General features: G+C 36.8%; 1 protein-coding gene across 1 annotated transcript in view; it reads right to left on the bottom strand.

Moving 5' to 3' along the window:
- SLC35F5 (solute carrier family 35, member F5) overlaps positions 1–20,308 on the bottom strand; it is a 40,227-nt gene extending 19,919 nt beyond the window's left edge. Inside the window, exons 1-9 of the mRNA XM_010853615.1 lie at positions 19,854–20,308; positions 18,905–18,995; positions 18,613–18,754; positions 13,975–14,118; positions 11,700–11,762; positions 8,878–8,959; positions 7,175–7,365; positions 1,565–1,646; positions 715–802 (exon numbers count right to left, since the gene is read on the bottom strand). Of these exons, the coding sequence (XP_010851917.1) occupies positions 715–802; positions 1,565–1,646; positions 7,175–7,365; positions 8,878–8,959; positions 11,700–11,762; positions 13,975–14,118; positions 18,613–18,754; positions 18,905–18,995; positions 19,854–19,893 (923 nt within the window). The 5' untranslated portion in view covers positions 19,894–20,308. The remainder of the gene's footprint in view (positions 1–714; positions 803–1,564; positions 1,647–7,174; positions 7,366–8,877; positions 8,960–11,699; positions 11,763–13,974; positions 14,119–18,612; positions 18,755–18,904; positions 18,996–19,853) is intronic.
- Between the last annotated feature and the right edge of the window lie 5,540 nt (positions 20,309–25,848).

Raw genomic sequence — 25,848 nt, 5'->3', positions numbered from 1 at the left:
TCAAGGAAATCCTCTCAGAGAGTTAAGAGGAAATGACCAGGGGCAAACAGAGCTCTGATTCAAAGCCAGCTCTGATAGCTCAAAAACACTAATCTTTCTGGTAAATTATTCTGGTACCTTCTCTGATTTCTGATTTTCTCTTACAAAAACAAGAGTTTCATCAAATCAATATATCTATTTGAATACTGACTGTAAGCAAAGCCCTATGCTAGGCCTTTGATAACACAAAGAAGCAGAAAACAAGGATTTAGTCTTCAATGGTTTAAAATCTCCTAGGGAAGACAAGACAAATAAATACAAAGGTAAATAAAAATAAAAGATTTAAATTAGTTACTAATGGCACTTATGTATTACATTACAAATAGTAATACAAAATTGCCAGATGGCTTATACAGAAAATAACTAAAAGATTAAGGCTGAGACAATCAGAGACAACTGCATGTGAATGTCAGTACAATACTTAGTTAAGTTCACAGTCTCATGAATGGGAACCAAAGATCCTCCCTTCAGTTATGCTCCCTAAGAAGGTTTTAAAAACTAAAACTAGCCAAGGATGTGATGCAGAGCTGATGTTCATTTAAAACCTTCTTTTATCTTCCTCTTTCTCTGCCTATATATGATATTATAATATAAACCCTCCTCTATCACTACCAGAAATGCTTTAAACACTGCATTTTTAAGAAGAACAAACTAGCTATTATACTATATTCTTACCTTAAGATTACAGCTAAAAGTTTAGAAAGAGTGAATCTATCTCCACTGTTACTTGGAAACATTGCAGCAAGGATTAAGGTAAAAAGTCCTGTGGAAAGAAAAAGATTTAAAGAAAGATACATTCGCTTAAATAAATACTGTTAAAATTATTTATTATCAACTTGATTGTTTAAATAAGTAAATTACTTATTACCTAACTTTTAAATCTTGTCATTTTTAAATGACTAAGAATATGACTACAGTTACCTAGGCTGAAATGTTCAAAGACCATACAAGGAAACAGTCTCCAAATTAAACTGTTTATCTCACCAATACAGATCAAGTACAGTCCTATTTATTTTAAAACTACTAAGAGAGTTAATCTCAGCATTCACAGTAATATTCTGACCTCATCATAATCAAGTATGTGTGCTACAGTTATTTTTACAGCTCAAAAATACTTTTTTTATCTTCTAGACCTGGAAGTTGATTCAATTTTAAAAATATATAAAACACCTTTCATAGAGCAAATTATATATCTGAAATAAGCAACCACATTTAGCCAAAGGGTCGAAAAAAATATCCTTAGAAAGAATATGTGAAAAGAAAGACAGCTACAATACAAAGGGTCAGCCTATAAAACTTTATATACAATGTATTTTTGTTGCATAGAAAATACTGTAAAGCATTAGAAGGAATATAAACAGTACAAGGCTATGGTACTAAAGTTTAAGATTAAGTAATAGTTATAATACATTAATATATGTTAAAAAGAATGAAATAATTTATAACAAGATAAAAATATTTATATGTACACATATATATCAGAAATAGGCCTCAAGTTATAATACAGATAAGACAAATTTCTTACCAGAAGTTGAGGACAAAATATTAACTATAGCAACTTGTGTGTCTGAAAGTGCTTCTTGATATGAGAAATTTGCCAAAAACCACTGAAGAAACAGAAAATAATGAAACCTAATAAATTACTTATTTGTATTTGTTATTATAATTTATAGTTCCCTCCTTCTTTTCTCCTGCTAAATACTATTATAAGAAGTTTTAAATTTTGTTTTGCATTGAAAAATCACAGGCCTAAAAAGAAGACACACATTTATATCAGACCAAAAATCTTTGCTATCCAATTTTCTTAAGAAATGAACAAATTGGTTAAAAATTAGCACTCTTCAGGCTTCTTTTTAAAAATTAGGATAAATTTAATATCAAATCAACATTGAAATTTGATTTATCTAAGCACTGATAGTATTAAATTTATCTAAATCAAATTTAAGAGAAATCAATTGAACAGGTGATGCTTAAGGAGATGGAACTGGCCAGACTGATACAGACAAAGGCTGTATTCACTTTGGAAATTTTAGAATGTCCAAGAATACTGTGAATTTACTGGCTAACTGTGATTGTTTCTGTGATTCTCAGTTTTGAGACATAACACCAAAACTGGAGGTTTTCCAGTTATGGGAATTTTTTTCCCCTTCTTTCTTCCCTTTTGCTCATCTAAGCTAGGGTATCTTTATATTCCCAACCCTGGGCCCACTTTGATTTAGAGAATAAGAAATAAGGCCTCTTTTGACGAAGCCTGATGTTTGTGTGTATGTGCATACAAAGTTATTTTCACTGCCATCAGATATTCTAATGCAATTTACAACAACTTATCTATTTTCTGTTGGTGGACATTTTTTTGACTATTCCAAACAATGCTACCAAGAACATTTTAGCATATGCCTCCTGGGACACATGTGCATGAGTGTCCCTAATGTAGCATACATTAAGAAGCAGATTGTTGGTCTAAGTAAATTAACTGCTTGTCTACCTGTTTTCTGTTGCTTAAACAGATGGACTGGATAATCATGTTCTGCTGGAGAATGATTTGTCTCTGTTAATGGAGGGACATCTCCTGATCTCTTTCAGAACTTTTAGTTAAGTGAGTGGTATGATTATCAGCGTTTATATTTCAAAGAAGCAGTATAGACACATGATTTTAGCACACTGCTAGGAAGCAGCAGATGGTTGAGAGCCTAGAAGTCTCCATTCAGTCTACACTGTAAGCTAAAGCCAGACTGAAAGCACAGCAGAGACTCTGATTCCATCTGTAGTCTTCTGACATCCTAATTTCACTTGACTATCTAAATAAAAAATGAGGTTAGCAAATGGCAGGATGAGCAATATCAAATATATATTGCAATAGGAGCCACAACTGCTTGCAGTTGATGCACTAAACAAGAAGCAGAAGATTCTGCCCTTTAATTATCTTTTGGAGATTTTCTGCAAGAATAGGTAATGCTTATCAGGTGATAATTAGCTTTCTTGACCTACTTTCCTTACCATTTTAATACTTAAATACTGTGCTCACTTTCCAAACAATCTCACTGCTCTCTGCTAATGCAAGATAAAGAAATAAAATAAGACCATTTAGATGGTAGGAATGCAAAGATTCTAACTACTCATCATTAGCTATGAACTCTTTCCAGAAAAATCTTCCCACTCTCCAGTTCTCCCCAAATTCCATTCTCTGGCTCTCAAACTCAAGGCAGCCTCATCACAAAGTCAGACCATCTCAATTACCCTCAGTAAAAATTATTTTTACAATGTTTCTCTTCATTATTTCAGAGTTGAGGAAAACCACTTACTAATAATTGAGCTATCACAAATAATTTATATAATACTTCATCATTTCATGAGTGGTAATTGATTTTAAAACTAGCGTAAAAGCCTGTGAGACCTAAATTGTACTTTACAGAAAAAAACTGTAACACCATAAATAGAGGAGGGCTGGCAAATACAGTAATTATTAACTCCTTTTGAACTGCAATGTCCAATACACTAGCCACTAGCCACATGTCACTATTAAGCAAATGAAATATGGCTAGCTTGAATTGAAATGTTTAGAAATTGAAATAAAAACAGAAAATGAAATGAAATAGAAAAAAATATTTAAAAACTGAAATGTTTAGAAGATTTTAGTACAAAAAAAAGAATGCAAACTATCTCATCAATCATCTTTATATCAAGAGTATGTTCAAGTGTTTTATATACATAAAGTGGATTAAATAAAAATATAGTATTAAAATTAACTTTACTTATGTGGTATGGATGGACCTAGAGTCTGTCACACAGAGTGAAGTAACTCACAAAGAGAAAAAGAAGTATCATATATTAACGAATATATATGGAATTTAGAAAAATGGTACCAATGAACCTATTTGCAGGGTAGAAACTGAGATGCAGACTTAGAGAGAGGACCTGAGGACACAGTGGGGAGGGGAGAGTGGGACGAAGTGGGAGGTTAGGATTGACATACATACACTACCATGTGGAAAACATAGCTAGTGGGAAGTTGCTATATAGCACACGGATCTCAGCTCAGTGCTGTGATGACCTAAAGAAGTGGGATGGAGCAGGTGGGAGGGAGACTCAAGAGAGAAGGGATATATGTATACATATAGCTGATTCACTCTGCACAGCAGAAACTAACACAATGTTGTAAAATAATTATACTCCAAAAAAAGAAAAACAAAGAATTAATTAAGGCCTATAAAGCGTTTCAAAGGCCAAAGATGAAAGACATCATACTAAGTACAAAGCCTCATTATGGGCCCTGCAGTTGATGGAATACAAAAACTCATTTATGGTTGGCAAAATTCTAAAACAGCTAAATTTTCAAATAATTCTCAAATAAAGATACAAGAAAAAAAAAAAACTTTCTCTTTTTTTAATGTGGCTACTAGAAAATTTAAAAATACATATATGACCTATATTTGAGGCTCACATTGTATTTCTACTGAATAGCACTGCTCTAGACCTCAACTAAGCTTATCACTCTATTGAGTCAGGTTTCTAAAAAGTTGAATTCCTGGACTGTACTACTCTGACTTCCTATAGAAATGCCTTTACTAAAGATTAACATAGCTCCCTGCTCTTATATTAATAATGTACTTAATACTGATTTTTCTTTCTTTTTTTTTTTAATTTTATTTTATTTTTAAACTTTACATAATTGTATTAGTTTTGCCAAATATCAAAATGAATCCGCCACAGGTATACATGTGTTCCCCATCCTAAACCCTCCTCCCTCCCCATACCATCCCTCTGGGTCGTCCCAGTGCACTAGCCCCAAGCATCCAGTATCGTGCATCGAACCTGGACTGGCTTCTCATTTCATACATGATATTTTACATGTTTCAAAGACTATTAAAAGTGGAAGCAATCCAAGTGTATATCAATGGATGAACAGATAAACAAAATGTGGTATATACACAGAATGGACTATTATACAGCCTTAAAAAGAAAAATATTCTGAACATGCTACAAATATAAACCCTGAAGAACAAGAATTATTTATTGAATTATGAAGTGAAATAAGTCAGTCACAAGAGGAAAAATGTTGTATAATTCTATTTAAATAAAGTACTCAGAGCAGTTAAGCTCACAGAGACAAAAAATAAAATGGTAGCTGTCAGCAGCTAAGGCAGGTGGGAAAGGGAAATTATCATTTAATGGGTATAGAGTTTCAGTTTTGCAACATGAAAAAAGTTCTCCTGACAGGCACTGGAGATGTTTGCAAAACAGTGTGAATGTATTTAATGCCACTGACTTGTACACTTAAAAATAATTAAAACAGTAAGCTTTGTGATATGTATATTTTACTTCAATCTTTCTAAAAGGTTATTATCTGCACATATCTACCTGTAAATCTGCTATACAGAACAATATCTTGCTGCTGCTGCTAAGTCGCTTCAGTCGTGTCCGACTCTGTGCAACCCCATAGACGGCAGCCCACCAGGCTCCCCCGTCCCTGGGATTCTCCAGGCAAGAACACTGGAGTGGGTTACCATTTCCTTCTCCAATGCATGAAAGTGGAAAGTGAAAGTGAAGTCGCTCAATCATGTCCGACTCTGTGTCACCCTGTAGACGGCAGCCCACCAGGCTCCTCTGTCCATGGGATTTTCCAGGCAAAAGTCTGGAGTGGGGTCCTATTGCCTTCTCGAACAATGTCTTACTGCCTATGAAATTTATTCTCTCAGTTTTGAGTTGGGAAAAGTTAACTTTATCAATAAAGAGAAGTACTTCTTTTTAATAGACAACAAGCTACGTAAATCAGAAAGGTCTCCATCTTTCCTTCCTGTCAAACTGCCTAGAGATAAATTGTGTGCTTTCTTTTAGTGGAAGTTCCTGACATAATCAACGCATTCCACAGTCAGTTTGCCCCCTATACAGACATTATATGTTTAATCTGGTTCTTATCTCTCGCCTCCTTTTAAACTTTTACTATATAGATTCTTTGCGTTTCACCTCATGTCTCCTTTAAAAGTTAAAGAGATAAAATTAATTAATTTTAGTCTTGCTTTACACATTTAAAACAAGGTAATGGAAATCATAATAGCATAATCTAAATACATGAGCCTTTAAGTTAACCTTATTGCATATGTAGTTACCATATTACAACTCCCAAAGATTCTTTGATTTTCATTCCTGAATATATTAATCAAGGTATCACTAAAACAGAGGTTATTCAGGCAGAGGATGGTGAAAAATTGGCTATGCCGTATATATGAAGCAAAACTGTAATGTAAAAAAAAAAATCTAATAATCAGGCTAATAATATTGACATTAGCACTGCATCATTACATTTAAATCCTAAAGGTTCATACAAAACAACCTTGGAATAGGTTGAGTACTAAAATTCATTTTTAAATTGTAAATCAGAGTTTTTACTTACTCAGACAAGTTTTCTAATCCAAGATTAGCCTAAAATAATATTTTATTTGCTAAATGAATTTTTTATGTGAAACACTAAGCATATTTTTTGGTTTCTAAATCAAAATAATTGAGAAGCTATAATAAAATATTCTGAAAAAATGTTTACTATAAATACTAGTAATATTTTGACCACATTTATATGGCTTCCCAGGTGACACTAGTGGTAAAGAACCTGCCTGTCAATGCGGTAGATATAAAAGACCCGGGTTCAATCCTGGGTTGGGAAGATCCCCTGGAGGAGGAAATAGCAACCCACTCCAGTATTCTTGCCTGGAGAATCCCATGGACAGAGGAGCCTGGTGGGCTATAGTCCATAAGTTCACAAAGAATCAGACACAACTGACATGACAGCACACATACGAATTTTAAGTAAAACTACAAAAGCAATTATTTGAAGAAATCAATGCAGTCAATGCAAACTCTTATCTGGATATTTACTAGCATTTGTATTAATATATATCATAGTATAAAATAACTATTTATTATCCAAATTCTAAATATATATGAGTAGTTGTAGTGTACAGTATTTATTACATTCTTTCACATATGACTAGTAATTATTAACTTTAATACTCTAATTTCCCTCTGATGACAGATAACAGAGTTTAGCAACCTAATTTGTCTTACACTTCCATAGTATATTGTTGGTATGTATACTGTCTTAAAATTCAAATTCCAAACATATAATAAAGAGAAGACTTACCACAAAGCAAAAAAAAAAGCTAATTTTTGCTACTTGAGTTGCCGTAAGTTTCCCCACAGTTTTGAGTAAGGATTCTTGTTCTTTCACAGTAGGATATGACATGCGAGACAACTTAGCTTCCAATGCATGGCTTGATGGAAGTTGTCGAATCTCCATAATATTACTAAATCTTACACGAGACTTTTTGGGAACTTAAAAGGAAAAATATAGTACAAAATCATTAAACATTTCCCCTCACACCCAACAAAAGTTAAAAGTTTTAATATAATGATAAATGCATATAATTTATCTATGATCACGTTTGAATAGTCAAAAAAAAAAGTTACATTATTATATGGGACAGCTCTGCTTATTGAAAAGAGTTTGCAAGAAAAAATGTTTCCATTTATGAAACATTTTGATGATTTTAAAATGAGACCAATATTCAAATAAAGTTTCTTCAACTGTATACATGCACAACTGCCTGATTCAGGATATAGTATGAATATTATTTTAGCATTTATATTGTTCAGTCGCAAAGTCATGTCCAATTCTGTGCAACCCCATGGACTGCAGCATGCCAGGCCTGCCTGTTCCTCACCATCTCCCAGAGTTTGCTCAAGTTCATGTCCAGTGAATCGGTGATGCCATCCAACCATCTTGTCCTCTGTGGCCCTCTCCTCCTGCCTTCAACCTTGCCCAGCATCAAGTTCTTTTCCAATGAGTTGGTTCTTCACATCAGGTGGCCAGAGTATTGGAGTTTCAGCTTCATCATCAGTCCTTCCAATGAATACTCAGAACTGATTCCCTTTAGGATTAACTGGTTTGATCTCCTTGCAGTCCAAAGGATTCTCAAGAGTCTTCTCCAACACCACAGGTCAAAAGCTTCAATTCTTTCACACGCAGCCTTCTTTTTGGCCCAACTCTCACATCCATACATGACTACTGGAAAAAACATAGCTTTGACTAGGACCTTTGTCAGTAAAGTAATGAGTTTAGAGCTCAAAAAAAAGGAAATCTGTCACTGCTTCCATCTTTTCCCCTTCTATTTGCCATGAAGTGATGAGACAAGATGCCATGATCTTAACATTTTTAATACTGAGTTTTAAACCAGCTTTTTCACTCTCCTCTTTCACCCTCACCAAGAGGTTCTTCAGTTCCTCTTCGCTTTCTGCCATTGGAGTGGTATCATCTGCATATCTGAGTTTGTTATTTCTCCCAGCAATCTTGATTTCAGCTTGTAACTCATCCAGCCCGGCATTTATAGTAAAAGCTTATTTGGATTTTTTCTCATAGATATTCAATTTATGAGAATTATTTTCCTAGTCAAGCATGCAGAACATTCTTCTACAGTTCCACTACTTACAAGAGAATATCATAGATAAGTTCTTCACTTTACACTGAAGCTGGCTTTCCTTATCACATTCACAACTAGCAAAACTCCTGTAATTCGCTATCAACGTCTTTGATGGCCTGGTTGCAGAAAACATTGTTGATTAAAAAATAAATCTATGTTTACAGTAACACCATAGAGATTTCTGGTATTTGGAAGCTATTTCCATTGAATTAATGAAAACTTCCAGTCAAACTACCAGACAACTACAGGTTGAACCAATACCACATGGAATAGGCAACCCACAGAACCACTTAATTTTGGAATGGCTTGAATGAAAAGCTAAAATTTTCATCCATTTCTAAGTTATGAAATTCTAAGTTTTGCTTACTTTTTTCAGTATCAATGTTTGTGTTCTCAGGTTTTTCACTTGGAAGATCATGAAATTTCACAGGAACATATAGAGGCTCACTCTGGAATGCAGCAAAAACAGAAACAAATATAAACAGCAAGTATAATATCTGATACACTGGCTAAATTTAAGTGAATGGTTTATAGACACAGATACCACCCAAAAGAGAGCCTTTCACCACCATGCTTATACAGCATAATTTTCCCAAAATGCATTTTCAAGACTTAAAAAGGAAACTCAAATGATCCACTCAGGTACAAAGACAGAAAGAATAAGTTTAAAGTTTAGAAATGTAATCGGACAGCACTGGCACATTATGATATTTAACATTTAAAAATCATAAAAACAGACCTCTCTCAGCTAATAGATTATCTCCCATTCCTTTTCATTCATTCTTTTAAGATATATATATTGAGTGTCTACTATGTCAGGTACTGTTCTAGGTCCTGGGGATGTAACAGTGAATAGAAACAAAATCTCTGTTCTCAATGATCAGTCAGTCTAATGGGGAAGGCAGACAATGAACAGATAATCACATGTATAATATGTATACAAATTTGCCAAATTGCTTCCCCTTACTACTTGAGTCACCTAAAACCAAAAATTCCTAAAAATCTGAACTAGATTAACAGATAGAAAAATAGCTTCCTCTTATCAGTTCTTACTTCTCATGTCCAGAGCAGGTAAACTTACATTTCTCATTAGTCCTCACAACAACTTTATAAAATGGAATTTTAAAGGAACTTTTCTAGAAGTTGAGATATAAAATAATTGAGTGGTAGACAACAGAATTAAATTCAGGTTTGTCTAACCATGCTCTAAAGATCTACATTTTTCAGTTCAGTTCAATTCAGTCGCTCAGTCGTATCCGACTCATTGCGACCCCATGAATTGCAGCAGGCCAGGCCTCCCTGTCCATCACCAACTCCCAGAGTTCACCCAAACTCATGTCCATTGAGTCGGTGATGCCATCCAACCATCTCATCCTCTGTCGTCCCCTTCTGCTCCTGCCCCCAATACCTCCCAGCATCAGGGTCTTTTCCAATGAGTCAGCTCTTCGTATCAGGTGGCCAAAGGATTGGAGTCTCAGCTTCAACATCAGTCCTTCCAATGAACACCCAGGACTGATCTCCTTTAGGATGGACTGGTTGGATCTCCTTGCAGTCCAAGGGACTCTCAAGAGTCCTCTCCAACACCACAGTTCAAAAGCATCAATTCTTCAGCACTCAGCTTTCTTTCTACATTTTAAGTGGTTCTAAACACCTCAACTGTTTTTGCAAATGTTTCTCAGATGATCTGTATTCAAGGTACAATTCTCCAAAGACAGTTTCTTAAATCAACATAAAATATTTTTTATTTTTATTTAACTCCTGATACAGATTCTGTCAATTAAAACTATTCAGTAAATGAAGAGATAACAGGATTTGGAAATAGAGTCTCTTTGTTGCATTACAGCATTTGACCTAAAACAATTTGACATGTACATCTTACAGATAACAGCAAAACTTAGCAAAATAGTAGGGCTTCCCAAGTGGCACAGTGGTAAAGAATTCATCTGCAATATTGCAATGCAAGAGACGCAAGAGACGGGGTTTGATCCCTTGGTCGGGAAGACCAATTCACTCCAGTATTCTTGCCTGGAAAATCCCATGGACAGAGGAGCCTGGAGGGCTCTACAATTCATGGGTCCTATAGTTCATGGGGTCCCAAGAGTCAGATGTGACTGAGCACAGCACAGCAGCAGTAGAAGAGTAGGTTGCCATTTCAACTCGTCTTCTACACTGACAGAGACAACTGATATTAGTCTTGTGTTTTCTTCCCCTAGTTTTCTTTTTGCTGTTATTTTGTGTTTTGTTTTGTTTTTTGCTGCGCTGCACAGCTTTGTGATATCTTAGTTCCCTGATCATGGATCAAACACATACCCTCAGTAGTAAAAGCACAGGATCCTAACCACTCGACCATCAGGGAATTCCCAATGACTAGTCTTGTTGACACTGAAGATCCGAGAGAGAAAAGACATGACACTTTCTCTAAGTTTAACAAAGCCTACACTGTGCCGAATAACCTATCTTGCAAGCAACCGTAGTTCTAAGAGCCAGATGAACTAAAAAACAGTCAATAAGGTCACCTATAGTGCTTCATTAATTGGTACTAAATTTTAGAGTAACTTTAAAATCTTTCTCAAATAGAATACCACACTTGGAATAACACATTTTAAATACATAACTTAGTAACGATCTAAAAAGAGTATTCTTACATACTGTCTCCAACAAGATTAAATAGAGTGACTATGTTAATTCCTTTGTAAGCTTGTTTATTATCTGTCTCTCTCCCTTCCTCAAACACACACTGGAGCATAAGCTATATTTCAAGAGTCTAGAAGAAGTATTTAATATATTAAGTGCTCTTAAAAATTTGTGAAATGAATACACAATCTGCTTATAGAGTCTGTTTCAAGTAAATGCATTTGCTTCTAAGTGATAAAATATAACAAACATGATGTGACAAAGCTGGTAAGAAACAAAGGACTTCCTTTTCTCTTTTCACTCCTTAACTAATTTCCTCTTCCCTTCTCCCCTTAGAGGTGGCTGAATTGCTTGCTTCTAGGCCCCAGGTACCGCTAAGGAAAGAAAGTACCAAAAAAAAAAAAAGAAAGTACCAAATTACAACTCTTGTGGAGAGCACCTAACATGGAGATACAACTATCTTAACATAGCTGTGGTGCTATCAAAGTTATTTCAGTCCTTCCCACCATGGTCAACTCCACCCAGTCTCTCCCTGATGAGAAAATAAACACTTACCAAAGAACTATTCATAGTTGTATCTGTTGTGCAAGCAGCAAAGTACCCTTCAGCATCTGCAAACTACAAATTATGAGACATAAAATTCGATTAAACTCATGTTACAAACTAGAACTGATGTGAGTCACAGCTCAAATCAGTAAGGAAGAGTCAATGTAGAAAAATGGACAAGATATGGACAACTCACAGAAAAATTCTACTATGCAACAAATACATGAAAAAAGTAACCAAAAACATGCAAATTAAACAAGATACCACTGCCTACCTACCCTACTGGCAAATGATTAGGGTTCTGCTGACAGTTTAATCTTACACACTGCTAACAGACATCAATCAGGTGAAACTACTACAGATGCTAATTTAGTGAAAGGAATCAAAAGCCATAAAATGACACTGGTGTTTTACCCAGCAATTATGCTTTTAGGAATTCAGCCTAACTAAATAACTACATATGAATACAAAGGCATTCCTATTTATTCACAACAAAAGAGAAGGTGAAAACACTCTAAAAATTGTTAGTTAAATAAAATAGGAAACAATGATAACAAATGTTTATTTGTCTGGAAAAATATTCACGATATGGTAAATGAAAAATCAAGTCAGGTTAGAAAGCAATATATATAGACCAAACCTATTTCTGCTATAAATCTTTTTTAATATATATACATATAAATAGATATCTACAGATAGTATCAAATATTTATAGTGGTCTTAGAATGGTAAGAGTACGAATAGATTATTCTTATTCTTCCTGTTAACATAATTTGTCTCCAACAATGAACTTTACTACTGCAATTAAAAAATACTTAACACTGAAAAATGTTCCAACAATGTTAAGTTTCATAAAAAGTTGTTTGTGATATACTATCAAGCACAAAAAGCAAGTAATAAAATAGGATGTAACAGAATAATTTCATTCTTATAAAAAGTGAAACAAAAATACACACATGTAAAAGAATGGTAGTACATATGCCAAAATAGTGTTAGAGATTATTCCTTGAATGGTAGAATTTATTATTTTCTTTGTTTTGTTCCTCTATATCTTTAAAATTTTCAACAATGTACATGTATTAATACACATGTAACATATTCCTACATGTAATACTACAATGAATGTGCATTTCTATAATGTATACATCTTAACTTTTACAAAGTAAAAACTACTCATATTCATAATTTTGGTAAGTTTTTGTGCACAGGAGTATAATTTCCAGTCTTTACCTCAAAAATTACTGAAAAGCCCGATAAAAATCTAAAAAGTTCATTTCTCAGGCATGCATTCATTAGCTAAGACAAGAAATAATATTGTTTTAATTCACAAAAAGTAGTACACATAAAAGAAAAGGATTTATGGAAACAGAAAATAAAACATAGGTTACCAGAAGCTGGGGGAAGGAAAGAATGGGCATTCAAGCAGAGTTTCTGCTTGGGATGACAAAAAAGTTCTGGAGATGGATAGTGGTAATGGTTATACAGAAAAACAAATGTACTTAATTCCACTGAACTACACATTTTAAAATGGTTAAAATAGTAAATTTTATGTTATATATATTTGAATACAATAAAAATAGGGTAAAAGAAAAAAATGATTAAAATGGTAAATATGATGTTATGTATATGTTACCAAAATTTTAAAAAGAAAGAGAGGGATAGAGAATCTAAAAACAAAAGAAAAAGAAAAGAATTAATGTAAGAGATAGTTTTATATTCTTTATTATCAAAAATTGAGTTTCCACTACAAGGAAGATATATCACTATATAAACTGTCATTTTTTCCCAACACTTAAAAAGAAGCATGTATGTCACATTAATGAAAGAATATAATTTGATTAGCCAAACATCTGAAAAATGCTCTGAAATACGTTATTTTCATTTTAACATACAAACTTTGAATTATTTTCTTCTATAATCAACTAATTAGATGATATTCATCTGGTCTGCAAATGACCAAAACTCTAGATACTTTTCTTATCCCTTCTCTTCCATTATTTTCTCCACATGTTCTGAACTGAACTGAAATAATATTTAACAACTCAGAGGATATCACAAGGTAAGCGAAAGAAACTGATTATGTACCTTTGATCTTTCACAAAATATTCTGATGCCAAGCTGATTAGAAAAAATTTTAAAGTATCAACAAAAGTAGGTTTTTCATATATCATACTATTTTCATTCATTTAACTGAACAACTTAAAATCTGACATCTTTCAAGAAACTGGTACTTTGAAAAATTGAAAACCCCCTCTCCAAAAAACACTTGAAATTTAAAACTTACAAAAGTAGCATGCTTTCCTCGAAATCCTCTTGTGCACTGTTGTCTCCAAGGCTTCCAAACTATAAAGCCCAAAAGGTACAGAACGAACATAGACGTTTTTGCAAAGGTGCTGAAGAATGGTTTGTTGTACTGAGTAAAAACATACTGTGGAGGAAAACAGTTACACAAACTGAGACAAACCTCATTACTCGTTTCCAATAAAATAAGATTATTACATGATTTTTAACTCTTTGGAAAGATTTTTAACTTTTGGAAAGATCAAAAGAGACTACAAAAATATTTTTAATTCATTTCTGAATATTGTCTTTTTCTTATATGCCAAGCATAATATTTCTAAACAACTTGCAAAAAAAAGTTTTTAGTTTGCACTGAAAACCTACTATGCAACAGTATCTATATTAGGGACTAAGGCAAAGTAAGACAGGCTTTCCTGAGAGGAGATAAAAAGATCCAGATTTTATATATAGATAGATATAGATAAGAAGAATACACAGTGTAATATGCTAATACCATGACAGTGGGGTACAGGGTACCAAGGGAATACCAAAGAAAGATCATTCTGAAGGTTATAGAAATTTTCCAAAAGAAGCTATTCTTGATCCATATCTGAAAGGCTAAATAATAGCCCAAACAGAGGAAATAGCACAAAGAAAGCCAATGAAAAAGTATGGGCTATTAAGAAAACTGCATGAAGTTTAAAATTATTAGGAAGTTATAAAAAAAAAAAACCTGCAATTATCATTTTTGTTTGATTTTTTTAAAAGTATAGTTGATTTACAATGCTGTCTTAGTTTCAGGTGTACAGCAAGACGATTCAGTTGTGTGTGTGTGTGTGTGTGTGTGTGTGTGTATAAACTACCTATTTTTTCAGATTCTTTTCCATTGTAAGTTATTACATGGTATTGAATATAGTTCCCTGCACTACATAGGATATCCTTGTTATCATCATTTAAATTGAAAATATCAGCAAGAACTCATAATTTTTATTTCAAAAAAAAAAATCTTAAAGACAATCTCTTTAACAAGTGGTGCTAGGAAAACGGGTCAACCACTTGTAAAAGAATGAAACTAGAACACTTTCTAACGCCATACACAAAAATAAACTCAAAATGGAGTAAAGATCTAAACATAAGACCAGAAACTATAAAACTCCTAGAGGAAAACATAGACAAAACACTCTCCAACATACATCACAGCAGGATCCCCTATGACCCACCTCCCAGAATATTGGAAATAAAAGCAAAAATAAACAAATGGGACCTAATTAAACTTAAAAGCTTCTCCACAACAAAGGAAACTATAAGGAGAAAAGACAGCCTTCAGACTGGGAGAAAATAATAGCAAATGAAGCAACTGACAAACAACTTTTCTCAAAAATACACAAGCAACTCCTGCAGCTCAATTCCAGAAAAATAAATGACCCAATCAAAAAATGGGCCAAAGAACTAAATAGACATTTCTCCAAAGAAGACATACAGATGGCTAACACACACATGAAAAGATGCTCAACATCACTCATTATCAGAGAAATGCAAATCAAAACCACAATGAGGTACCATTTCACGCCAGTCAGAATGGCTGCTATCCAAAAGTCTACAAGCAATAAATGCTGGAGAGGGTGTGGAGAAAAGGGAACCCTCTTACACTGTTGGTGGGAATGCAAACTAGTATGGCCACTATGGAAAACAGTGTGGAGATTCCTTAAAAAACCGGAAATAGAACTGCCTTATGACCGAACAATCCCACTGCTGGGCATACACACTGAGGAAACCAGAATTGAAAGAGACACGTGTATCCCACTGTTCATCGCAGCACTGTTTATAATAGCCAGGACATGGAAGCAACCTAGATATCCATCAGCAGATGAATGGATAAGAAAGCTTATATGTTATGTGGTACATATACACAATGGAGTATTAGTCAGCCATTAAAAAGAATACATTTGAATCAGTTCTAATGAGGTGGATGAAACTGGAGCTGATTATACAGAGTGAAGTAAGCCAGAAAGAAAAACACCAATACAGTATACTAATGCATATATATGGAATTTAGAAAGATGGTAACAATAACCCTGTATACAAGACAGCAAAAGAGACACTGATGTATAGAAGTCTTTTGGACTCTGTGGGAGAGGGAGAGGGTGGGATGATTTGGGAGAATGGCCCTGAAACATGTATAATATCATATATGAAACAAGTCACCAGTCCAGGTTCGATGCATGATACTGGATGCTTGGGGCTGGTGCACTGGGACGACCCAGAGGGATGGTACGGGGAGGGAGGAGGGAGGAGGGTTCAGGATGGTGAACACATGTATACCTGTGGCGGATTCATGCTGGTATATGGCAAAACCAATACAATATTGTAAAGTTAAAAAATAAAAAAAAGGAATAAAAACAAATGAACAAAAAAAAATCCTAGTTATGTGCATTGAAAGCCCTAGAAAAAAATAACCCATAAGGAATGAGCACCACAAGAATCCAGATGATAATCTGTACCTCTTTGAAAACAAAAAAACCATTGATCCTTGAAGAAAGGGTCAAATCCAAGGCAGGAATGTATGACATAAGTCTAGGACATTTTGTGTCAAAAGGCAAACAGGATGGGGTCCTACTGAAAAAAGACACTAGAGACAATTTAAAGGTGCTCTCACTGGCCAAAGATAGGGCAGTTTAAGCATCAAAGGGATAATAAGCACAATCCTATTTCTTTTTTAAAATTTAAATTTATTTATTTTTAATTGGAGGATAATTGCTTTACAATATTGTAATGGTTTCTGCCATATATTAACATGAATCAGCCATAGGTACATATGTATGTACCCACCCCCTTGAGCCTCCCTCCCACCTCTCACCCCATCCAATCCATTAAGTTGTCACAAAGCAGTGGATTTGAGCTCCCTGTGTCATATAGCAAATACAGCAAATTTCCATTGGCTATCTAATTTTACATAAAATAATTAATAACCACAATTGTTTAAAACACATCAAACATACAAAAATCCCTAAATGTATAATGATATACAAAAAATGCTCAATGATTATTTCTGGAAGTTGCTAGGTAACATTAATTTAAAATGAATAAAGAAAAGGAATAAAGATGTATCCAAACTTTCCCATATGAACCATGTTTCAGGATAACCAAACAGTAGTTGCAGAAAAGTTCTCCTTAAAGAATTTCAACTAATAAATGCAGAAGGAATGATCCTTAGAAAAATCAACATTTTATAACCTCTAGTGAAATACTCTCTCCAGTACTCTTGCCTGGAAAATCCCATGGACGGAGGAGCCTGGTAGGCATTCCGTGGGGTCGCTAGGAGTCGGACACGACTGAGCGACCTCACTTTCACTTTCACGCACTGGAGAAGGAAATGGCAACCCACTCCAGTGTTCTTGCCTGGAGAATCCCAGGGACGGGGGAGCCTGGTGGGCTGCCATCTATGGGGTCACACAGGGTCAGACACGACTGAAGCAACTTAGCAGCAGTAGCAGCAGCAGCAGTGAAATACTCTATCTGGACAATAATCATATGGATATTCAACAACTACATAAAGACTGATGAGGAACTTACAGTGCTCAAATTGGCATCATTCAAAGTAAGACTTGTAGCCATTACCAGCCTCATGCTATGATGTCAAAGGAAGTAACCAACACAATAAATAAAAACTAAACTATTTGAAACTAAAATAAAATTTTAAAGATAAGCGTATTTCCCTATCAACATTAAACAGATTTCTTTGTAGTTAAACTACAGAATGCTAATCTTAAAAAAAAAAAAAGTTTGTAGAAGAGTGAAAAATCAATGGCCTAATGTATTCCAGAGTCTAACTCCAAAAAGGCTAAAAATTTATTCATCAGATACAATGCCAATGTCAACTATTTACTTAGCTACCATGTGGGATGACCAGCAGTATCGCACTGCTTCCTTTGACATTTAAATTCATTTTATAAATGCTAGTCTTCCTTTTGCCTTAATATAGCAACATGTAAGTTGAAACAGTAATTTCTGAAAATGAATTTTTGCAGGGATCGTTAACTAAAGTGAATTAAGTACCTATACAAGTTGAAGGAAAAACCAGCTTGTGAACTCAAAATACCACATTACTACCAACAGGTCATCAATAAAAACAAAATAAAATTTAATTAAAGGCAATCACCCTATACATGTATTTCACAAGAACGTTTAAATCAGCAAACACATAAATGTCCATGCACCAATGTATGTGTACAATAGTGACCATACATGAAAACTCGGATCACTTTCACTCATTTGTCCAAAAGTATTTTCACTTTCTACTAAATGGTGACTCTTGTATGGCTGTTCCACTAGAAAATAGTATTTATAAAAAAAGAAATAAATTTAGAGAAAAAAAAAAACACCAAAAACCCACAAATATTAAGAAAATAGGCATGTATCTCATTTTCTACATAACCTCCTTCTAGGGATTTAAGAAAACTGAATGAAACAATAAAAACAGTATCCTTTCAGCTTCAACTTGAATTGATACTCGTTCGTTATAAAAGAAAATTTAACAATATTCAAAACACCACTTAAGTGGGCATGAGAGACAGTAATGGCTAGAGATAAATATAACGATATTTCAATAACACAGCATCATTCCTAGAAAAGGCTTACATACCGAAGTAAGTTCTGAGGATGCAACCCATATCACATCAACAAGTAGGAGAATAACAATCCCAAGAGCCATTCGCTTCCGCTGAGTGAAACCACTGCTCTGGGAATTCATTCGGTTCATGATAAACACACACACCATTTGCAGTCTGTTTTTAGAAAAACACAGATTACATTAGAAAGGATCTTTAAAAAATAACCATATAAAAATGAGAATATAAGTACAACATAAGTATGACATTTGTTAAGCTAATGTTCAAAGTCACACAGTTTTTGTTTTTTTAAAGTGTTGAATTTACCTTATTTTAAAGGCCTTTCTGAGATCTTGAAGAGCAATGCCTGAAAACTTAGAAGATCTGAGTCTAAACGGAGGTGAAGAACTCAGTGCACCTAAAAATCACCACAGAATAATGCTTGTGAAAACATCAACCACTCAAAATAAGACTCATAAGCTCTTTTTCACTCTTCACCTTTAAAATGAAAGCAAATGAAAGAATATCGAGTATGTGAAATATAACTGACATTTTTCTCTACACTTCTGTTATCTACTATACATTTCAAATTATACTCAAAGAAAACGATACAAAGAAAAAAAGCAAAATTCAACAATCAGCATATTTAAGAATACTTCACTAGTGAAGAACAGCTTCATAATAGTTTCATAAAGACAGAACTGGATTCGCCGCTCTTGCTGCTCTCTTCAGAGGCACCCAACCCCCGGACAGTGTCTAGACACGCGCCTGTTTCTAAGTGTCTTCTCCGTCCCAGATCTTGAGTGGACTTGGCAGATTTGAGAGGAAGCGATTTGTTTTGTGTATTGAGGGCACGTTTCCAAGCACCTCACATGGTCAAGGGAAAGGATCCTCCACGCTTCCCCCACACACCCTTCAGTGTGTCTACTATTTCGATCCGAAATAGTCATTCAGGAGGTGGGTGGGGAAACAGCTGTTCAAGGGAATCTTCCTTTTTTCGAGGAGGGAAAAAAAGAAAGTTAAGGCAGTGACGTCTCCCCGGAGAAAGAGATTAAAGCCCTGACGCGGCGGCGCCGGGAAGCTTCCTCAACTACCAGAGTCTAGACTGGGCTCGCGCGCCCCTGTCAGCCTCCCCCTCAATAGGTCCCCAGACACTGTGGCCATTTCGGTCAGAGCACCTCGGCTGCTACCAGAGGCTCAAGAGTGGGGCTGTCCGGGGCCCTCGGTCCCCGGCTTCGGTTCCGAGTGATTTCGCGGCCATCCTGTGCCTACTTACCTGGCCTTCCTGCCCCGGGATGGTGTCGTGGCGGCACCATGAGCGGACCCGGCCCGGACCCGCCGCCGCCCAGGGCCACGGCCGCGGCCTCGGACTCACAGAGCTCTCGCACCGCCTGTCATTGCGCTGCGCGCAGGCCTAGCCCCTGAAGCCGCGGTGGGCCTCGGGGCGACACTGCCGACGCCAACCGGCTCCACTCGGTTCGGGAGGGCTGGGGGCGGGCGAAGGTAAGGAACCGCGCAGGCAGCGATGGCCGCGGAGGCCCTGAGCTGGACCCTGGCCCCGGCCCCGCCCCCGGCCGGCCAGCCTGCCAGCCCGGCCTGCGGCCCCGCCCCTCTCTCCGGCGCAAGGGCGGTGGCGCACGGGTTTCGTCACGACTGCGCGACTGCAGGCGGCAGGAGGGTGTACGTCTAGGTTGGTTTGTCTATTGACGGGCGCTGGGCACAGAGCGAGAAGACGCCGCTGGGACGGCAGAGAGGAGATGGGAAGAAGGGAAGCAGGGCGCGGTGGAATGAGAAGAGGGAAGAAGGCGTGGGTGGTTGAAATGGAGCGAAGGACGAGGGTGGTGCCTGAGCCTCCAGATGGCCCCGCACCAAAACAAGAGCTAACAACTGCATTTGTTACAAAATTCGGTCAGGAAACTCTCAGTAGTTCTTTCTCGAGAAGAGGACGGAAGAGCAGAATGGCCTGGGAGAACTTTTGCTTTTTGGAAACTTGTATGTAAAATAGATCCCAGGTTCGGGAATTAGAAGTTCTGTCAGTAAGGCCAAACTATTTCACCTCCCTGGCCCTCAGATTACTGAAAATTAGGCATAATAATAGTACCTGCCTCGTCTATTAATTTGTATATATGCTAGGATTACTTGAGCATACAAATGTGAAGGGTTTAGATAGTTCATACAGGTAGAACACAAATGTTAATAATTATTAAATTATACAGATTTTTTAAATTAGCTTTTGAGTAGCCCATAAGAAAAAGCCTTGACCAGCGTCCTGATATGTATTTAGAAAACGAAAATGAGACCAGAAGTTTCTTCACTGGAGTTGTCTACTACCAGCGCATTTGTAACATCTTTATGAGGTGGTGTGAAGAAATTTAAGTTTTCTTTTGTAATCACAATGTAGTGCATTTCTTACCTTCTAAATTTCTCCTGTTTTATAGAAATTGAATATATTGAATTTGTTCCGTTAACTAGTAAAGCAATACCATTGAACATTTTTTGTTGACCCCGTCAATTTCTAATAAACTATCAGCATTAAGCTCCTCTAATAAATATTTAGAAAGGTATCATGCAGAATAAAAAAATCTTAACCATTTAAATTACTTAGGGGAAATTTGTTTGCAGACATTGATCAAATTATTCCAGGAGATGCTTTATTCTTGTTTCTTTAGAGTGGCAGACCCATAGTAGACTGAAAAAAAATAATAGCATTATGAATACCTTCCAGGATCTAAGAACCAGGAAAATTAGGTTGTACTTTTTTTTTTCTGTTTTGAGATTTATTTTTTTTAATTTTATTTTATTTTTAAACTTTACAATATTGTATTAGTTTTGCCAAATATCGAAATGAATCTGCCACAGGTATACATGTGTTCCCCATCCTGAACCCTCCTCCCTCCTCCCTCCCCATACCATCCCTCTGGGTCGTCCCAGTGCACCAGCCCCAAGCATCCAGTATCGTGTCTGACCACTCTTTATTCTGTGATCTTGAGGACTATTATTCTCTCTACCTCAATTCATTAGAAATATGCTGATACTGTTACCTATTTCTTAAATAAATAATGCAAATGTAAGTACTTTGTAAATGTATATAAATTACCATTATTACCACTTATTTCCAGAGCATCTGTTAAAGGACAGTGCCTCTAGTCCTAGGTTAATCTTCCATTAACATGTTTTCCCAGCACACTCTGAGGAAAATTCCACTGGACTACTCTGAGTCAACAGACCCTGGTGTGATTCTGTGGTGTGGCATTCTGAACTCAGGCATTTCTTTCTTGTGTCCCCACATCTTGTCCAAGGCCAAGCCCTTAGTAACTTCGAAGTCTTAGAAAGCTGCTTTCTGTTATAACTTTCACTCTTATTTCTGTGATTAATTCTTAGATGCAAGAACTTTACATTTCCCTCCCTACAAAATCCCAACTGTCTACATTTTCAAATATAAATTCCACAAGAACAAGAATTTTTGCCTTTATTATCCTCCACTATACCCTCAGCATCTAGACTAGGGCCCAACACAGAAGAGTGGTCAATGTCTTGAATGAACTGGAACATGTCGCTGTCTCTTGACATTTTAAAGCCTATTTTCTTCCTCATATCTTCATTTTTGTTGGTACCACTATTTTTGTAGTCTCACAGTCTTAAAAGATTGATTTTTCATTTTTATTAAATTCCTTTTTACTCTTCAAAGTTGATCACTCTTTAAGTCCTTTTGAAATCTCTCAGTAGTAGACCCTTAAAATTCATGTTATTAAGTCCGATATCTTAAAAAAAAGTTACCTAAAATATAGAGAATATAATTTCCTCAGTAATTACATGTGTCATAATATGAATATGAAGGTAAGATCATGTGTGAGTGTACAGGGCAGTCAGTAGTTCACTCCTGTACACCAGTATCAAAGATTACATTTCAAATTCAAGCCTTAGTAAAATCACAAATGGCTATGTCATGAGTCTTTGGAGCTTCCAGTTAATAGTTGAAACCACTTATAATAGTTCTGTGAATTCCAAGCGTGGAAATAAAGAACACTCAAATGAGAACAAGCAGAAAACATTTATTCAGAGCTTGCTATAGCAAGGCAGTCAGCCCACATCATTTGCATTTGGCAGAGATTCAAAGACGGGGAAGTGTAAAAGTTTTCCAGTAGAAACAGGGATAGGCTTCAGGTATACCCTGACGGTTGGCATGGGGAAACAAGGAAAGCTAACCAGAAACAAGGCATCCTTTGTGGTTGGAGGGATACATATTTACCTTGCTCTGGTTCTAAGTTGGAAACAAGACAGAAACTTAGGAAGCTGGCAGTTATTGATCAAGTGCTGACCAACAGTCTACTCTTGTCTCTTATATTTCATCATATTTTCTACTAGAATGCTGGGCACAAAAGCTCAATAAATAATTGATTTGATTTGTATCTAACACATGGTCTAATGGATTGGCGTTCACGATTTAGTTTTCATTACTGTACACAAGAGACTGCTTTTGAATTTGAATTACTGCATTTTACGGGGTAAGTCAGAACCTTGAGAGGTTCTGAGATTTAAATCTAAGGTCCTAAGGGTTTATTGTGTACAATCAAGTCCTGCATTTTCAAGGGTTTACAGGCAGTTTGGAGGAGCAAAATATCAACAGAGAATTGAATAAAAGTTCTAAACACCCATAAAATAGGCATCTTAAGACAATGCTTGATTCATGGCCACTCATTGCCATGCCCTTGAGGGTATGGACCAGAGTTCTGCAGGCATGATCTCTTCAGGTAAATATAAAGAAAGCTTTAGAAAACAGGTGGATCTGAACTTCATTTTAATAATGGGTAGAATTTTGATGGGGATGGAATAGAGGAATGATTTTTTTTTTCTAAGAATAAAAGAATATGAGTGTAGGGGAGGAAAAGTTCTTTTTTCCTTTTACCCTCCTGGTTTTCCAGCTGGGGTCCTACAAAATTAGACTGACAAAAGCCACGTGAACAAGGGAAAAACAAGCAGTTTATTAACCCATAGAGGGCATATCACTGGGGAGGAATCTAAAAGAAGAGTAACTCAAATTGGTGGTCAGAAGGTGGGCTAATACAGCATCTTTAACAAAACAAGAATAATTCGTAGAGATGTGATAAAGAAAAAGAGTTTCAGACTTTCAGGAGTGGCAAACCATAGGAAGGTAAATATTAATATGTGGGGCTGCTAATAGAATTAGGTTTGTTTGTGCAGCTCCATCTTGGCTTTCTGTCATCTTCATGGCTGTAAAACTTCCCAAGGAGGGCTTCCCCCATTCCATCCCTGGTCTGGGAAGATCCCATGTGCTGTGGAGCAACTAAGTCTATGTGCCACAACTGCTGAGCTTGCACTCGAGCCCATGAGCCACAACTACTGAAGCCCGCATGCCCGGAGCCTGTGCTCCACAACAAGAGAAACCACAACAATGAGAAGCCCGTGTACCTCAACTAGAAAGTAGCCCCCACTCGCTGCAGCTAGAGAAAGCCCTCTTGAGCAGCGATGAAGACCCACCGTAGCAAAAAAATTAATTTTTTTTTTTTAAACTTACCAAGGAGAGGGAATGTATGTATGGCAGTCCTTTTCAGAAGTTTCTGCTTTTAGTCAGGAACTTAGTCCGCATCTATTGATTTTAATTTGCCTCCAACTTAAAATATTCCTTACTGCATGGCCACGGTACCCACTGGAGGATGGCGAACGGTGGCCAGTTGGAGGGTCTCTTAAGTATAATACTGTTCCACAATTAGACTGGTTTCGTAAGGAACAAGGGAAATGGGTAGAAGTAGCATATGTGTTGCCCTTTTTCTCTCTGCGAAATATGCCAGACTTATGTCCTAAGGATGTAGATTTGGGGGTGAAACCTTCAGCTCCCTCCTGTCCTCTTTGCCCCCATACCTGGGGCTCCAAGCTGAGCAAACTGAAAGCCAGAGAACCCCCCTCAGAAGGGTTGCCTTGGTCTCAGTGGAAATCCAAACTGAGATTCAAACTGCCCACGTGGAGGTCCAAACAACTCCTGTCTCAGTACAACCTCAGACTACTCTGGTTTCAGTAGAAACTCAGACCATTGAAGTAAGAGCTGAGATGGAGGACAGGAGACAAAGAGAAGAAGAAAAACAGGTTTCTCCAATCTATCCCTGGGATCATATGCGCAGAGCAGCCAGAGACTGAGGAACAGCCACACAAGCTGTTGCCTCTTTATGAAACACCCACCCGGAGAAATAATCAGTCTGTGAGAGTTAATAAGCCTTTTTCTTATCAAGAAATACAAAGAATCAAGGAGGATCTGGGAGACTATTTAGAGGACCCAGAAAAATATATTAGAGCTTTTAAAGGTGTTACTCTGCTTTATGACCTCACTTGGAAGGATGTGATGTATATCTCGGGACAAACGCTGACTCCCGACTCAAAGACTCGAGTTTTGGGAAAAGCGGTTGCTTATGGAGATGAATGGAGAAGGCAATGGCACCCCACTCCAGTACTCTTGCCTGGAAAATCCCATGGGCGGAGGAGCCTGGTAGGCTGCAGTCCATGGGGTCGCTGAGGGCCGGACACGACTGAGAGACTTCACTTTCACTTAAAATATTACTTATGCCAAAGTGACATATTCTTGTTCTCAACATGAGCAAGAGAAAAAGACGTGTCCAGAGGCAACTTATAAAACACTTGGCAGGGAACTTGCATGGTGGGCCAGTGGCTAAGACTCTGCATTCACAATGCAGTGAACCAGTGAAGCTGCTCAGTCCTGTCTGATTCTTTGCAAGCCCATGGACTGTCATGTACCAGGCTCCTCCCTCCATAGAATTTTCCAGGCAAGAGTACTGGAGTGGGTTGCCATTTCCTTCTCCAGGGGATCTTCCTGACCCAGGGATCAAACCCAGGTCTCCCACATTACAGGCAGATGCTTTACCATCTGAGCCACCAGGGAAGCCCTTAACATATTCCTTATATCAAAGTGACATATTCTGGTCCTCAACATGAGCAAGAGAAAAAGACATGTCCAGAGGCAACTTATAAAACTTGGCTGGGAACTTGCCTGGTGGGCCAGTAGCTAAGACTGCACTCACAATGCAGGTGGCCCCAGTTTGATCCGTGGTAAGGGAACTTATGCGAAGAGTTGACTCATTGGAAAAGACTCTGATGCTGGGAGGGATTGGGGACAGGAGGAAAAGGGGACGACAGAGGATAAAATGGCTGGATGGCATCACCGACTCGATGGACGTGAGTTTGAGTGAGCTGCGGGAGTTGGTGATGGACAGGGAGGCCTGGTGTGTTGCAATTCATGGGGT

This window comes from Bison bison, unplaced genomic scaffold (assembly GCF_000754665.1).
Source record: "Bison bison bison isolate TAMUID 2011002044 unplaced genomic scaffold, Bison_UMD1.0 scf7180017864330, whole genome shotgun sequence".
Lineage (NCBI taxonomy): Eukaryota > Metazoa > Chordata > Mammalia > Artiodactyla > Bovidae > Bison > Bison bison.
This window is presented reverse-complemented; position numbering and strand designations above follow the sequence as displayed.